Here is a 16,195-nt window from a genome sequence, read left to right as displayed (position 1 = left end):
TATTGTATTACCTAAAAGACATGATCAAAGAAAGATCTTAGTCATCATATTTTAAGAAATTATCAAGGAAAATTGCCCTGCTATCCTAGAAACTGAGGATTAAATAGAAATTGAAAGAATTTGAGATCACTACATGAAAGAGATCCCAAAGTGAAAACTCCCAGGAATATTATAACCACAATTGCAGAGCTTCCAGGTCAAAGACAAAATACTTCAAGCAGGAAGTAAGAAACCATCTAAATATTGTGGGGCCACAGTCAGGATTACGTAAGATTTAATACATACAACACTAAAGAAGCAGAGGGCTTGAAATATATTCCAAAAGGCACAAAAGCTGGGATTACAACCAGAAACAATCTACCCAGCAAAACTAAGCATAATACTTCAAGAGAAAAAATGATATTTACTGAAATAGAGGACTTTCAATCATTCCTGATGAATAGACAAGAGGTAAATAAAACAAATTCTTTCAAATACAAGATTCAAGAGAAACATAAAAAGGTAAACATGAAAGAGAAATCATTAGGGACTCAATAATGTTAAATTATGTACTTTTCCATAAGGGAAGATGATACCTACATTTTCTAAGAACTTTATCATTATTAGGGTATATATAAGAATTATAAATAAAAAGAGTGTGTAGGAGTGAGTCAATTATGCTGGGATGATATAAAAAAATGATGGGTGAGAAAGAGGAATGCACTGGGAGAAGGGGAGAGAGGAAGAATAGAAGAATTGGGGAAATTATCTCACATAAAAGAGGCTTACAAGGTAGAGCTTTTATAGTGGATGAGAAAATAGTGGGGAGGCAGGCATAGCTTGAACCTCATGCATATTTAAATTGGCTCAAAAATGGGGAATACACACCTATGTATCTATATAAAATTTCACATACACACATACACACATAATATATAGAAACATACATGTATACATATATGTGTGTATCTATGTATGTATTGTGTGCCTGTACACACACACACACACACACACACACACACACACACACATAATTGATGAGAGAAATCTCTCTTGCTCAACTGGGAAATAGAAGGTAAAGGGGATAAGAGAAAGGAAGGGCAGATAGAAGAAGCAACTGGTCAGAAGCAAAACAGACTTTAGAGGAGAAACATGATAAAAAGAGAGAGAAATGGATAAACAGAAGAATATAGGATAGAGGGACATGCACAATAAGCAATCATAATTATGAATGTGAAAGTGATGAATGCACCCATAAAATGGAAGCAGATAGCAGAATGAATTAGAAATCAGAATCCAAAATATGCTGTTTACAAGAAACAAACTTGAAAGAAAACACACACACACACACACACACATTTAAAGTAATGGAATAGAACAGAATTTATTATACTGCTGATGAAGTAAAAAAAAAAGGCAAGGGTAGCAATAATGATCTCAAAGTAAAAGCAAAAACAGACCTAATTAAAAGAGATGAATGGGGAAACTACATCTTGCAAAAAAAAAAAGTGACATAGACAATGAAATAATATCAGTACTAAACATATGCACTGAATGACATAGCATTGAATTCTTAAAGGAATTGTTAAATAAATTACTGCAGGAAAAAGATAATAAAAGTATATTAAAATGGCATCTCAACTTTCCCCTCTCAGAGCTGGTTAAATCTAACCAGAAAATAAGTAAGAAATCAAGTAGATGAATAGAATCTTAGAAAGGTGAGATATGATAGACCTTTGAGAAAACTGAATGGGAATAGAAAGGAGTATACCTTTTTGTCAGCTGTAGATGGCACCTTCACAATATTGACTATGTATGAAGGCATAGAACCCTTAAAGCAACTGCAGGAAAGCAGAAATATATAATACATACTTTTCAGACCATAATGCAATAAAAAAAAAAATTACATTCAATAAATTGTTGTGGAAGCATAGGTTAAAAATTAATTGGAAAGTAAATCATCTAATCTTAAGAAATGAATGGGTCAAAGAAAAAAAACATATAAAAGTCAATAAATTTCATTAAAGATATAGACAACATACCAAAATTTGGGGGATGCTGCCAAAGTAGAAATTAGAGAAAATTGTCTGAATGTTTACATCAATAAAATAGAAAAAGAGCAGATCAATGAATCAGGCATGCAACTATTTTTTAAAAATAAGACATTAAAAATCACTAATTAGATACCAAAATAAGAAAACTGAAAATCAAAAAAAATAATAAAAATTTTAAAAAATTGAATAAATAAAACCAGGAGCTGTTTTTAAAAAAATAATAAAAACAGCTAATCCAATGGTTAATTTGATTTAAAAATGTGCCAGTAATGAAGATGAAATTAAAGCAATTATTAGGAATTATTTTGCCCAATTATATGGTAGTAAAGCTGACAATCAAGTGAAATGGATAAATATTCACAAAAATGTTAACAGTCTAGATTGACAGAATAAGAAATAGAATACTTAAATAACCCTATCTTAAAGAAGAAAATTGAATAAGTCATAAATGAGCTCCTAACAAAAAGTCCCCAGTACCTGATGGATCACAAGTGAATTCTACCAAACATTAAAAAAAAAACACAATTATTACCAACACTACATAAACTGGTTGAAAAAAAATGAAGTCCTACCAAATTCCTTTTATGACATAAATGTAATTTTTGATACATAATCCAGGGAGAGGCAAAACAGAGAAAGAAAACTGTAGACTAGTCTCCTTAAAGAATATCAATATTAAAATTTTAAAGAAAATGCTAGTGAGGAAATTATAGCAACGTATCAAGAACTGGTTCACTATTAGAAGAACAATATGCATAATTAACCGTATCAATAATGCAACAAAATACAACAAAAGTCATATGTTTATATAAATAAGTGCTAAGGAAGTCTTTGAGAAAATACGATACTCATTCCTATTAAAAACACTGGAAGGCAAAGGAATCAATGGAACGTTTCTTAAAATGATAAGTCATATCTATCTAAAACCAAGAGCAGGCATTTTCTATAATGAGAATAAATTTGAAGCCTTTATAGTAAAATCAGGAGGGAAGCAAGGATATCTATTGTCTTTACTATTATTCAATATCATATTAGAAATGTTAGCTACAGAAGTAAGACAAGAAAAAGAAATGCAAGGAACAAAAATAGGCAATGAGGAAACAAAACAATCACTCTGCAAATGATATGATAGTATAGAGAACCCTAGAGAAGCACCTAGTAAACTAGTTAAAAACAATTAAGAACTTCAGCAAACTTGTACGATATGAAATAAATCCACATAAGTCATTAGCATTTCTACATATTACCAACAAAGTCCAGGAGAAACAAAAAGAGAAATTCCATTTAAAATAACTGCAGACAATATAAAATACTTGGGAACCCACCTGCCAAGGTAAACCAAGGAATTATATGAACACAATTATGAAACACTTCACACAAATACAAATCTAAATAATTGGAAAAATACTAATTGCTCATAGGTAGGCTGAGCCAATATAACAAAAATGACAATTCATCTGAGTTAATTTACCTATTCAGTGCTAAGGAATTATTTTACAGAGCTAGAAATAGTCATAACAAATTTCATCTGGAAGAAGAAAAGGAGAAAAATAACAAGGGATTCAATGAAAAAATGTGAAGGAAGAAGACCTAGAAGTCCCAGATTTCAAATTATATTACAAATTGTAATTTAAAAAAAAAAGTCTGGTACTGGCTAAGAAATAGAGTGGGAGATCAGTGGAATAGATTAGCTACATAATGTGCAATAGTAAATTACCACAGTAATCTAGTCTTTGATAAACCCAATGATGCAGGTTTTAAGGGCAAGAACTCACTATTTGACAAAGAATTGCTAGGAAAACTTGAAAGCAGTTTGGCAGAAACTAGATATAGACCAATATCTCACACCATATACCAAGACAAGGTCAAAATGGATAAATTATTTGGACATAAAGGGTGATATAATAAAGTAGTTGAGTATGAAATAAATGTACCTGTCAGATCTGTGGACAAGAGAAGAGTTTATGACCAAACAATGGATATTGAAGATTATGGAAAGTAAAACAAATAATTTTGATTGAATGAAATTAAAAGGCTTAAAAAACCAAAAACTAATGAAGCCAACATTAGAACAAAAACAGGAAAATGGGGAAAATTTTTGCAGTGAGTTTCTTTGACAAAGGTCTCCTTTCCCAAATATATAGGGAACTGAGCCAAATTAATAAAAATAAAAGCTATTCTTCAGTTGGTAAATGGTCAAAATATATAAATAGGCAGTTTTAAAAAGAAAAAAATCAAAGCTTTCAATGGTAACATAATAAAATGTTGCAAATCACTATAGAGAAATGCCAATTAAAATAACTCTGACATGCTACCTCACACCTATCAAATTGGCTATTATGATAGAAAAAGAAAACTATAAATTCTGGAGGAGATAGAAAAATTATTGCAATATACTGTTCGTGGAGTTGTGAACTAGCCCAACAATTCTGGGTCCAAAGGACTATAAAACTGTGGCACCCTTTGACCCAGCAATGTTTCTTTTAGGTCTGTATCCCAAAAAGATCAAAGAAAATTAAAAAGGACTTATTTGTACAAAAATATTTATAGCAGCTCTTTCTGTGTTGCCAAAAAATTAGAAATCAAAGGGATGTCAGTTAATTGGGGAATACCTAAACAAGTTGTAGTAAATGCTTGTGATGTAATAGTATTATGCTACAAGAAATGATGAGCAAAATGGTTTCAGAAAGACCTGGGAAGATGTCTGTAAATCACACAAAGTGAAATGAGCAGAACCAGGGCAACACTGTACACAGTAACAGCTATATTGTAAAGATGATCAACTGTGAAAGACTTACCTACTCTAATTAAGGCAATGATACAAGACATCTTCAAAAGACTCAGGATGAAAAATACTATCCACTTTCACAGAGAGAACTGATGAACTCTGAATGAAGATTAAAGTGTATTTTTAAACTTTTTAAAATTGTTATTATTTTGTTTTGTTTAAGTTTTCTTTTACAATGTGGCTAATATGGAAATGTTTGACATAACCTCACATGTATAATAAAAATCAAAGTACTTGCCTCCTTAAGGAAGGAGAAAGGAGAGAATTTGGAACTCAGAAGTTTAAGGAATGACTTTAAAAAGTACATGTAATTGGAAAATATGTAATTAAATAAATAAAAATAATTTTTAAAAATTGTTGATTGATTATCCAGATATTTCAAACAACTAAATATAAAAAAATGGATATTTTTATGAGTATGAACAAAAAGTCTGGACTTTGGCTACAATTTTTCTATATTTACATGTAACTTCAGTTTTACATTTTTATCAATTTATCTTTCTGATAAACACCTCCCCTCCTGAATTCCATATATCAGTCCCTGTTGGCTTCCTTCAGTGTCTGAAGATTCAATGTGTTGAATGCCACTTGTTTCTTTTTATCCTCTGTAGTTGGTGTGTGTGTCCATGTTCAAAGGATACATCTAAAGCCTAAAAACATCCCTACAGGCTCCTCAGGGAATCTGAAATCTGGTATTAAAGTCAGGAGAGTAAAATAATTTTTAGAAAAGGAAAATGAAGACTTGTGAGGTTTTTCCCCTCTGAAACTATAGAATTTTGACTACAATGTAATAATGAAAGCTTCAGGGGTAAGTGTTTTGCTCCCATCTAACACTATTTCAAGATACTTCAAGTACCAGAGTGCATTACTCTTGCTCTTTTGCAGTAGGATTCATAATATTAGAAAAATGAACCATTACCAAAACAATCTCATCCTCCACTGGCATTGTTGTGACTGAGGGCAGAGCTGTCCTGGACACCTTCTGCATTCCTCTCTGGTTCTGAAGGTTGGTAAAATAATTGACAGCTGCAAACTCAATGAGGGCAGAGAAGACAAAGGCAAAGCACACAGCTATGAACCAATCCATGGCAGTCGCATAGGACACCTTTGGCAAAGAGTGCCTAGCACTGATACTTAAAGTGGTCATGGTTAAAACAGTGGTAATTCCTAAAAAGAAAAAAGAAAGAAAGGTATGATTTTAGAACTGAAGATCCTATAATGAGATCAAATGAGACAGTGTTAATGAAAAGCATAAAGGAAGTGCTGAATTAATGAAACGTATTAGCAATTACAATGGTGCTTTTAAATTCTATGAAGGTTGACTACAAACGTCAAGAAATTGGTATTGATTAAATTGACATTGACTGTAGAAATTTAAGGACATTTGTGTCTTCCTTGGAAGTTATTCATTCCTGAAACTTCTGTCCTTTTTAATCAATCTTTTAGGAATAGGACAGAAGTACATAGAGATGGAAATACCCTTAGGATGAGATGATAAGGCCCCCAAATTCTTAATTTTATTGGTTTAAAATAGTCTTGGAACTAATCACTTATTTATTCACGATGAATTAGTCTTTATTCTCACCTAACTCAAACCACATTAATCTTTTTTTCCTAACAATGTAAGAGACTGTTAGGAAGTAAGGAATAGAATATAAATAACAATAATAGTAATAATACATCTTTAAAATTTTCAAAGCACTTTACAAATGTCATTTCATTTAATCCTCGCAACAACCATGGAAGGTAGGTGCTATTATTCTTTCCATTTTACAGATGAGGAAACTAAGGCAGAGATTAAGTGAGTTACTTAGGGTTACAAAGCTATCAAGTGTCTTAGGCCATATTTGAAATAAGATCTTCCTGATTTCAGTTTTGGATTTCTATCTATTATGTCACCTAGCTTCAGTACATTTAATAATAATAATAAAAACAGCAGTAACAACAACATTTATATAGCACTTTAAGGTTTGCAAAGTGTTCTACTTGTATTTGGTCTTTAGAGACAATCATGTGAAATATTATTATTGCCACAGAAAACTGAAGCTGAGAAAAGATCATTGACTTGTCCATGGTCACATAGCTATTAAGGGTCTATAGCAAAATTTAAAAACCGGTCTTCCTGACTTCAAGGCTAGCACTTTATCATCTACAGTAAATAAATAAACCAGAAGATGGATAGATAAGTTATTAAAGAAACAAATGAATTGATAAAGAAGAAAATGTCAGTACTTAATTAGGTCATATATCAGCATTATATTATATGTGTGTGTTCTTTTTTCCAATTGGGAAACTCACAATACTATTCATGCATGAACTGTGACTCAGGAATAATTTACATCACTCCCTATGTTAGAATGTTAATTATTACAACCATTTTTCAAAGATTAATTGGGGGAAATCTATATAAAGTGAAGATGAAGTTCATTTTATTTTCTGACTAACTCGGATGCATCTAGTTGGCATACCTGAGAATTTCATTTCCATTGACTTCAACAAGTAATGATCGCATACCCATTATGTACTCAACACTACCTTAGGCACTGAGGGCATAAAAAAAATATATGTCATTGGGCCCTTCCCTCAAGGAGTATGCAAGATACTTGTATAGAAATAAGCTTCATAATAGCATGTGCTATACTACACCTCTGTTTTTAATCATTTTTAGGAAGCAATATCAAAATACTCCTGGGCACAGACCGATTTTGTTTTGTACTAGGAAGTTAACATCTGTAAATCTTTATCAGAGTATGAATTTTTCTTTAATTGTAGGATTAATGTAAGAGAGTGCTATTGGGTCACATTTTAAATCATATAAGAATTTTAATTTTTTTGTGAATTTTAATGTTACTTTATAACTAAAGAGCATACAAATAGATCCCCATAGTTTTAAGTCATAGACTCTCTAGGCCTTGGTTTTCTCATCTATAAAATAGAGGGGTGGAGCTTTTTAATTCCTGAGGTCTATCAAGTTCTAATCAGTGCCTTGGTTAAAGAGTAACAAGATATTATATCATTTTTTGTGTGTAGAATTTTAAAACTGGAAGTGACCTTGGGAGATGTGTCTGCCCAACTTCTCCATTTTACAGATGACAAAATTGAGCACCAGGAAGAGTACACAACTTGCCCAAAGTCATCCAGGCTGGGAGTAGAAGTCCCACGATTCAAACCTAGCTTCTAAATCCCAGGCCAGTGCTCTTCTACAAAAACACGCTAGAATTTAAAAAGATTATTCTATGATTACATTTGCTTCTGTCAGAGAATATTCGTAATTGTGTAAATTCTTTAGTGGTGCTTTTTACCAACTCAATTCTAGACTCAGGTTAGACTGAAGTCATTCTAGCACAATATTGGCAGCCTGGTACCTAAAATCTTAGCTGCCTTTCTGCTTCCATTCAATTCAATTCCATATTGCATTTTTTGAATTTAATAGGAGGAAAATGCCATCTAAATATTACTTGTCAGACAAGATAATAACTGTGTATTTTATTAAATTTAATTGAACTGAATTTGTATAATTTTGGACTAATTTCTATTTTAGGCAGGCATAATCTCAGCGCTTTTAGTTTAAAGTAAACTAGGATAAGCTTTAGAATTGGAAGTGCCGTCTAGGAAAAAGAAACCCAGAGAGATGGGTGACTTGCTCATAAATGGGAAAGGTTGGATTCAATCTCAGGTCATCTGATGCCTGCAATGTCGCCACTGCACCAAGCTTTCAATTACATGGCCTTGAGAAATTTGAAGTTGACAACTGCTCATTTTATTTAAAAAGTGAATATGCAATTTTTATTACTTTAGCCGACTGATCTAAAAAACAATGAAAATATTGGACAGTGTCAAAGCCTTACAGTTCCTTATTTTCTAAGAAACTTGGTGAGACAAAGTGCTGTGGTGGAAAGGACACTTGTTTTGTGACTAGGAATCTGAATTCAAACTATTCTGCCGTTATGTGGCCTTGAAGAAATCTTAGTTTTCCTGGATCTCTGTACTCTCATTTGTAAAATGAAGCTTGAGTGAGGTCATTTTTAAAGTCCCTCAATGTTGAAATCCTAAATTCTAGTTTTCGATTCCTTTATGCTCCTAGCCATAACAACAATAACAATGAGATCATGTTAATATCAGTTTTAAAAATATGTTCACATTCATTGACTTATTGATCATTATGACAACCTGGTAAAGTAGGAAGTTGAAACGTTATTGTATGCATTCTAAAGATAGCAAAGCTGAGGCTCAAAGTAGAGAAATTAATTCACCAAAGTCAAATACTTAATTAATTAACAATGAATCAATTGCTCAACAATTTTTGTAAATAAGCCTGAATGGAATAAGTGGATGTTTCTAAAATCTTATGTAAACAGCATAATGATGGCTAACACACATGAATGGAAATAATAATATGACAGCCCCAATCATCCCATACAAACTTTTTTCTGCTTAACATTATTTATGCTATGAAAAATGTCTATAAACCTAGAGGGAAGAATGTATTATTGCCTAGGGGTAAGGATATCTGCTATGTATGTTTTATAATGATATATCATATGGAGTAAAAAAAAATACCTTGTGGACTAACATATATACTTCTATGTATGGAATATATTTCCCATTTGTATGGTTATTGATAATCAATGAATGACATATATCTGTATGCTGACAAATTTATAATCACATAAGAAACAGCAGGGGATCTAGGATCTGGGTTACACTTCTTCCTCAGACACTGATTTTAATTATGTAACCACAACAAATTCTCTTTACCTCACAGTCTCAGTGTCCTCCTCTGCAAAATGAGGGGATAATTATACTGAAACAACTCACCCTCGTAGGGTTTTAAGGAAAAGTATTATTCAAACCTTAAAATATTTTACAAGTATCACTTATTCTTATTAAGTAATTTTATTGTTATTAATGTTGTTGTCAATTTACCCAATATTATATTAAATAATTTTATACTATCACATCTGGTACTTTCTTTTAGAAATAGCATGGTATAACTAAAAGAACATTGGATTCAGAGTTGGAATTGAGTTCAAATTCCATCTTTGTCAATTTCTAGTTGTTTAGTCTAAAGAAAGTTGCTTTACCCCCCTAAGCATCAGTTTCCTCATCCATAAAAGGCAGTGTCATACATTGAATAGAGTGCTGAACTTGGAGTCAGGAAGACCAAAAGATTCAAATCCTACCTCTTATTCTTAGTAGCTGTGGGCAAATTGCTTAACCTTCCTGAAACTCAATTACCCCGCCTGTTAAACCAATATAATAATATTTGTTGTGGCTGCCTCAGAAACTTATTGTGAAACTCAAATTAGATAATTTATGTGAAGAACTTCACAAAATTTTTTGTTACAGCACTAAATGCAGCCTTTCCTGATTGCCTCAGTTGTCAGTGCCTTCTTTCCAATGATATGCTACATATTTATAGTGAAAATTCATTATATATTAATGCATATTCACATGCATGTTATATCCCCCCTTTTAATGGGAGCTCCTTTAGTGCAGGGACTATTCAATGTTTGCTTTTGTATTCCTCATGCCTAGCACAGTGCTTGGAACACAGTAGATATTTAACACAATCAGTTGTTGTTGCTTTTATTATTCTTACATCCATTTGTTGATTATGTCCAATTTATCCTGTCTCTCTTGTTTGTACCCAGCTATTTTCAAGCTATCTCCCCTTTTACACTCTGAATTTATTGAGAGTAGGGACTATCTTTTACCATTCTTTATATCTTCAGCTCTTATCACAATTCCTAGAACACAGTAGGTGCTCAATAAGTGCCTCCTGACTGACTGACTGACTGAACTTGTAGGCTTATATTGAAAAATGAAATGAGGTAATTATGAAAGCATCGGATGTCTATGAAAGGAACTTGTAAAATGTATAGTGCTGGGGTTATTAAGCTATTTAACTTATGCATCATATTTTTTCTTTATGTGTGTTTTATATGCTTGTCTTTTAATTTTTATAACAGTATTGGATCTGTTAGTTATAGTAACTTTATTTTGCTCTTTCAGATGCAATCAGTGGATATAAACTATATAATGTCTACCTACAGAGCTGGAGTTACAGAATGGGGTGTGGGGGAAGGAAGGGTTTACCCTTATCTCAGAACTATATTCCCCATATTTTGTTGTTACTCTCTTGTTTAATAGTCTTTTAAATTCCACATTCAGACCTATCTCCTTTTCTTTATTTCATTTCTTCAGATCTAATTTGGAACACAAGCTAATTTAGAACACCAACCACCATTCTTTGAGAAACAGTTCCCTAGTTGGTCAAGAATGTAACTTGGATGAGGGACATGGTGAGTGGGCATTCTCTCTGAATAAGACAAGAATCAGTTTTTCATTGATTGATGGCAAAAAAAAAAATCCCCAATTGCCATGAATATTCAATTAAAATGTAGAAGGATGTGAGGTGATGGATAAATGGCATGAAGGCAGAGACAGTAAGGCATACCGAAAACAGTTCTAGCAGGCACGGACTCCTTATTAATCCAGAAAGACACCTGAGATAGAATGACAGTCATAATGCAGGGAGTGTATATCTGTATCATGAAATATCCCATCTTCCTTTGCAAGTGGAAATAAACTGTCATGATTACATATTCACCTGCAAAGAGATACATATATCAGGGTTATTGTTGTTGACACCATGCAAAAGAAGGAAGCTTAAAGTAAATCAAACAGTATTTTAAATTAGCATGTCCTAGGAGGGAAAAAAAAGGATGGGAAAAGCTCAATGCACAAAAAAGGAGGAGGGGGACTTGATTATTTGAGAAGTGCATCCATTTATTCTTTGGATATTTTTATCACGTACTGACAAAAGCAGCATCCTTCAAGGTCAAGCCAGACTACATACATCTACACACCTAGTGGAGAAATCAATTTTTAGCAAATCTTTCTGGAACTTTCAGGAGGGCAAGTTCAGATAAGGAATAATAAATAGTTAAAGTAATATCAACAAGATAGAGTATTGGAAAACTGTGATCTGGTTACCAGGTGAGGGCTGCCACCCATGGGCCAGATTCTTACCTGTGTTTGACTTTATTATCTCACTAGACACTGTCTGCCCAATCAGATCATACTGTAGGAGGCTTGAGGATTCTTGAGGAACTTCTACAGAATAAAGAGGTCCCTTTTTCCATGTATAGATGATCTCACTTTTGGGGTAAGCATCTGAATTTTAAGAACAGATTAAGCATAGCAATGAATCTCAGTATTTTTCTACTATCAACATAAGTCATTTTTGTTTCATTTTATGTAAGGAAGGATATCCAATTGAAACAAACTGAGCTGTCATTGTCATTTTATGTGGGTAGCTAAAAAAAGTTTCTTAGAACCTGCATCACTACATACACACAGAAGATGTGATGAATTAATTATGCTCCCTGAATCATACTGAGAATTACAAGCAGCTGCAAGTTGTTTGTGTGTTTTATAGTGATACTCCTTTCCAGCTCCCTGGGATACAGATTTAGTTACTCAAATAATAACTTAGGTTGAATTAGCTATTTGCATACGTGAGGTTTTTCAGACTTACAGCTCCCGAACTTCAGTGGACAAGCATGCCCATCCATAGGAAAGTTAACCAATCTCATGGGGCAGTCAGCATTGATGGTAAGTCTAAAACACATTGAAAAAGGGGATGCTGTGGTATGTCATCTAGAAGACCGTGAGGACTGAGGAAGTATAGCTCTTCAAAGCTCACCTCATTGTGTAGAGAATAGTTCCATTCTGCATGATACGGAAGAGCTTGTTTGGGGTTGTCATATTATGAGCGATGGACTTTTTTCCATTCCTAAAAAAGGTATCAGGTGTCCAGATTTTACTGACCATCAAATTATTCAAACTTAGAATCTTAGATGGGCCCCTGAACTTCAGCCTCTCATCAGTCCATGTCTGACGGAAGAAAACATCCATCGTGTATTCCTGTGATAAGGCAAAACAGTCACTGAGCTGCCTACTAATTTGTTAAACACCTTTCATTTACAGCTTTAATATCAAATCTTTTTTCCTTTAGGGGATAACTAGAAGATAGCCACTCTTTGGGGAAACAGCCTTCAAAATGCTTTGATCTTATTGAATCATTATTCTTCTTATTTCTTGGAATATTTGTTATATTATTTACCCTGTTCACATGCAGAGAAGTAGTTATAAATAACCTAACATGAAAACAATTCTCTTGACTAAAAAAACTCTGTGTGTGTCTCTCAACATCTTCTGCTTCTCTCTGTCTCTCTCTTTCTTCTCCCCTCCATCTCCAAATCACCTCCATCCCCATTCCCACCTATTTGTCCAACACCATCCCCATCCCCATCCATATCTCCATTCCCATTTTCATCTCTATCTCTATCCCAATATCCATATTATCTTCATCTCTATCATTCTAATGGAGAACATAACTTTAAAACATTTATTCTATTCTAGGTTCAGAGTGTTCACCTAGTCTTAATGAATCTTATGTCTTCCCTTGGCATTTAATCATCTATTAAATGGATACAGGAGTGTGGTCTCACCATTCATTGATGCCTTGAGGGTAGCTAAACTTTGATTGCCAAGTGCCTTTTTATCCTCAGATCAAAGTTTGGTTAGGTAGTTCTCAAAATGCATTATTAATTCCAATATTCCAGTGTCTAGTCAAGAATGATGTCTCTTACATGTATAGTTAAAATTATTTGTAACTAATTTATAGCTCATTAGAATTTGTCTTTAAAAATAATATGCTAGGTACCTTGAAAATACGTAAGTGAATGTATTGGAATATTTTTACTGAGAAATAACATATCTTCTTTCCCTAAAACTTCAGGAAATATGCATCTTATTTCTCAGCTCCCTTTTTATCTCTGGATTTTGCTGCTAGGATTTGTTTATTTGGGTTAGACAATGTGACAAACATGGTCTGAATCTATGCAATCAAGCTCTGGGTCCTAGTGGTGAGATTCAATAGTACTGGTATACTTTTCAGGCAGTTCCAAAATGGAATTCTCTCAAATCTCAGATTCTTGTCCTCCCTCTATCTCTAATTGTTGATTCTAGGAGCAGAAAGTAAAGAAAGACAGCAATGGCACTTCCATTATAAAACATTGTGCAGGGGGGCAATTTGAGGATGATTATGAGTGGTGTTAGCTATTGTTTTAATGGATGGGTTAAAACATTACTTGAGGACATCCAAAGAACACCAGAAAGTACTTAATTCTAGAGGGTTTGTTTAGAGTTTTAGTGCCATTTACCATAAATATGTCCATCCCTCCAATACCCACTGGTCTATCCATAAAATGAATTATTGACTGCATCATGCTTTCCTGAGTGGTTCCCTATGACATTTAGTGAAATCTTCTGTGTTGGAATTCAAAAGGTAGCTATGCCACAAACCTTAAATGCTTCCTCAACCTCATTGTTATGCACTTGGATTCTTAGTATCCTTCACCCAACCTGATAATGCCCACCTTTTCACTCAGAAATGACATTTTAAACCACCTTTTTTGTTTGTTCGTGTTTCCTTCAAGGAGGAAGGACTAAAGTCTTGAGAAAGTGCCTTCCAAATTGTTCAAGCTTGGTGCCTTAGTGAGGTTGTCTAGGAGATTAAATTCAACAATCTAGTCTAAAAAAATAGTCCCCTTCCAATATGATGGGAAATATTTCAATCCAATTCAATTCATCAAATATCCAATAATCACTTTTAAAATTCTAGGCATTGGGCATACATAAACTAATCCTGCATCATGGACCTAGGGCAACAGATACGTGGAAATAGTAGATACACCCCATGATTTCTGGTCTTTACTCTTACTCTCTGAAGAACAAATGCTTGAGCATATAGGATATCCTGGAACACTTAGAGCTCCAAGTATGCTTACCATCTCCACATCAGACACAGGACCAAAGCTTGTCACATAAATATCTGTTTTCACTTCAGTAACAGCACCTAAGATAAAGGTGAGGAAGAGTGAAGGTTTTTTTTTTCCTTACACCCTACCCATCTGAATAGGATTTAGGAAATTTCCTTAGGGCTACATAAAAAAAAGCCAGCTACATCCTGCACTCAGTATGCCCACCATTCCCTGATTCTTTCCTTTCCTAGGAATCCTTAGTTCCATTCAGTTGTGAAAATTAACTTATGCCAGCCCAGACGAAAAGATTCAAGGTGAGCCAGGCTCTTGGATTTGCCCAAGCTGCGTAAGATGTGGCTGAATAAAGAAAAACTTGAATGGAAGTCAGTTCAGGCTCCCTTGCAAATAGTGTGGTCATGAAAGGACAAAAAAGGAAGAAGGAGATTGTTTGAGAAAAAGAATGGTCAAAGTTCACCCCCCTTACCTCCAAATCCTGGTCGAAGCCTGTTGTCGTAGCCATCTAACAAGCTATCCAATATCCTGCTGATATTCTTTGAGTAGAGGTTTCCTTCATACATAGAATCACCCAGGGCATTGTCCAGGCTGCAGATAAAGGCAACATGCTATGTGGCCCACTTCCCCCCACTCCCACCTGATCTCTTTATTTCATTTGATCAGGAACCCAGAACATGGTTTTCTCCTTCTCCATTCTGCTACTGTAAGGAAAGAGAGGAATCGGGGTAGGGGAAGCACTTACCATACAATGATATACAGCCACTTCAGAAGCGAGGGCATCCTGCAGGGCATTGTATTGTGTAGGGGCTTCCCCTTTCCCACCCTCCTCTGCCAGTCTATTGCAGCAATGCTCCAAAGACCTTACATATTCCTTATTCTTATTATCTTCGACCCAGTAATTCAGTGGATAAAGAAGCTGGTGGGGAAGAGTTTGAGGGGAGTGTACAAGGAGGTACTCCTCTTCCTTTTGGGGAGTTTGTATTCTTAGACTTCTTCACCACCACTACTTAGGTTTCTCTGACTGGCTTAGTTGGAAAATGAGGGTTTGAAGGGACATTGCATGGTGAGAGAGCAGTGACAATAATAGAATAAGGCATTAGGGGAGATTAAAAGGAAGAAATCCACTGCTAGTTTTGGCAAGGAATTAGCAGATTCCCATTAGGGAATCTGGAAGAGCAGTGGCATCTTGCTGATTGAGATTATGTTCAAAATGGGCTCACAATTATTATTTTTATGGTTCACATATTCCTACTCGGTTCCTACTACATTAAAAGATTGTTTTTAAATAAACGGTCTTCATTTTGATTATTTTGTTATATTTATTAGTGATAGATCCTTTCTTTGTATTTTAATAATTGCCATAATTTCCTACCTATGAGCATGCAAAAACACAGAAAAAGGACTCCTGAGTTTTGTTAGTATATGTTTTCATTTTCAGTTTTTTTTGTTTTTTTGGTTTGCTTTCTAAAACCAGGAATCCCCCCAACCCAAACTCCTTTGCACCTCTATTTTATTTTAACTTATTT

The 16,195-nt window shown here is 34.0% G+C and overlaps 1 protein-coding gene across 1 annotated transcript in view; it reads right to left on the bottom strand.

Annotated features, from left to right (window-relative positions):
* Positions 1-15,461, bottom strand: part of GABRA6 (gamma-aminobutyric acid type A receptor subunit alpha6) — a 41,636-nt gene extending 26,175 nt beyond the window's left edge. Inside the window, exons 1-8 of the mRNA XM_020992381.1 lie at positions 15,412-15,461; positions 15,139-15,257; positions 14,682-14,749; positions 12,533-12,753; positions 12,365-12,447; positions 11,857-12,000; positions 11,282-11,434; positions 5,741-5,988 (exon numbers count right to left, since the gene is read on the bottom strand). Of these exons, the coding sequence (XP_020848040.1) occupies positions 5,741-5,988; positions 11,282-11,434; positions 11,857-12,000; positions 12,365-12,447; positions 12,533-12,753; positions 14,682-14,749; positions 15,139-15,257; positions 15,412-15,461 (1,086 nt within the window). The remainder of the gene's footprint in view (positions 1-5,740; positions 5,989-11,281; positions 11,435-11,856; positions 12,001-12,364; positions 12,448-12,532; positions 12,754-14,681; positions 14,750-15,138; positions 15,258-15,411) is intronic.
* Positions 15,462-16,195: the final 734 nt, after the last annotated feature.

The sequence above is a fragment of the Phascolarctos cinereus genome, unplaced genomic scaffold (assembly GCF_003287225.1).
Source record: "Phascolarctos cinereus isolate Bilbo 61053 unplaced genomic scaffold, phaCin_HiC Scaffold_2;HRSCAF=192, whole genome shotgun sequence".
In the NCBI taxonomy this organism is placed as follows: Eukaryota; Metazoa; Chordata; class Mammalia; order Diprotodontia; family Phascolarctidae; genus Phascolarctos; species Phascolarctos cinereus.
The sequence above is the reverse complement of the archived record's forward strand: the minus strand, read 5'-3'. Positions and strand labels throughout refer to the sequence as shown.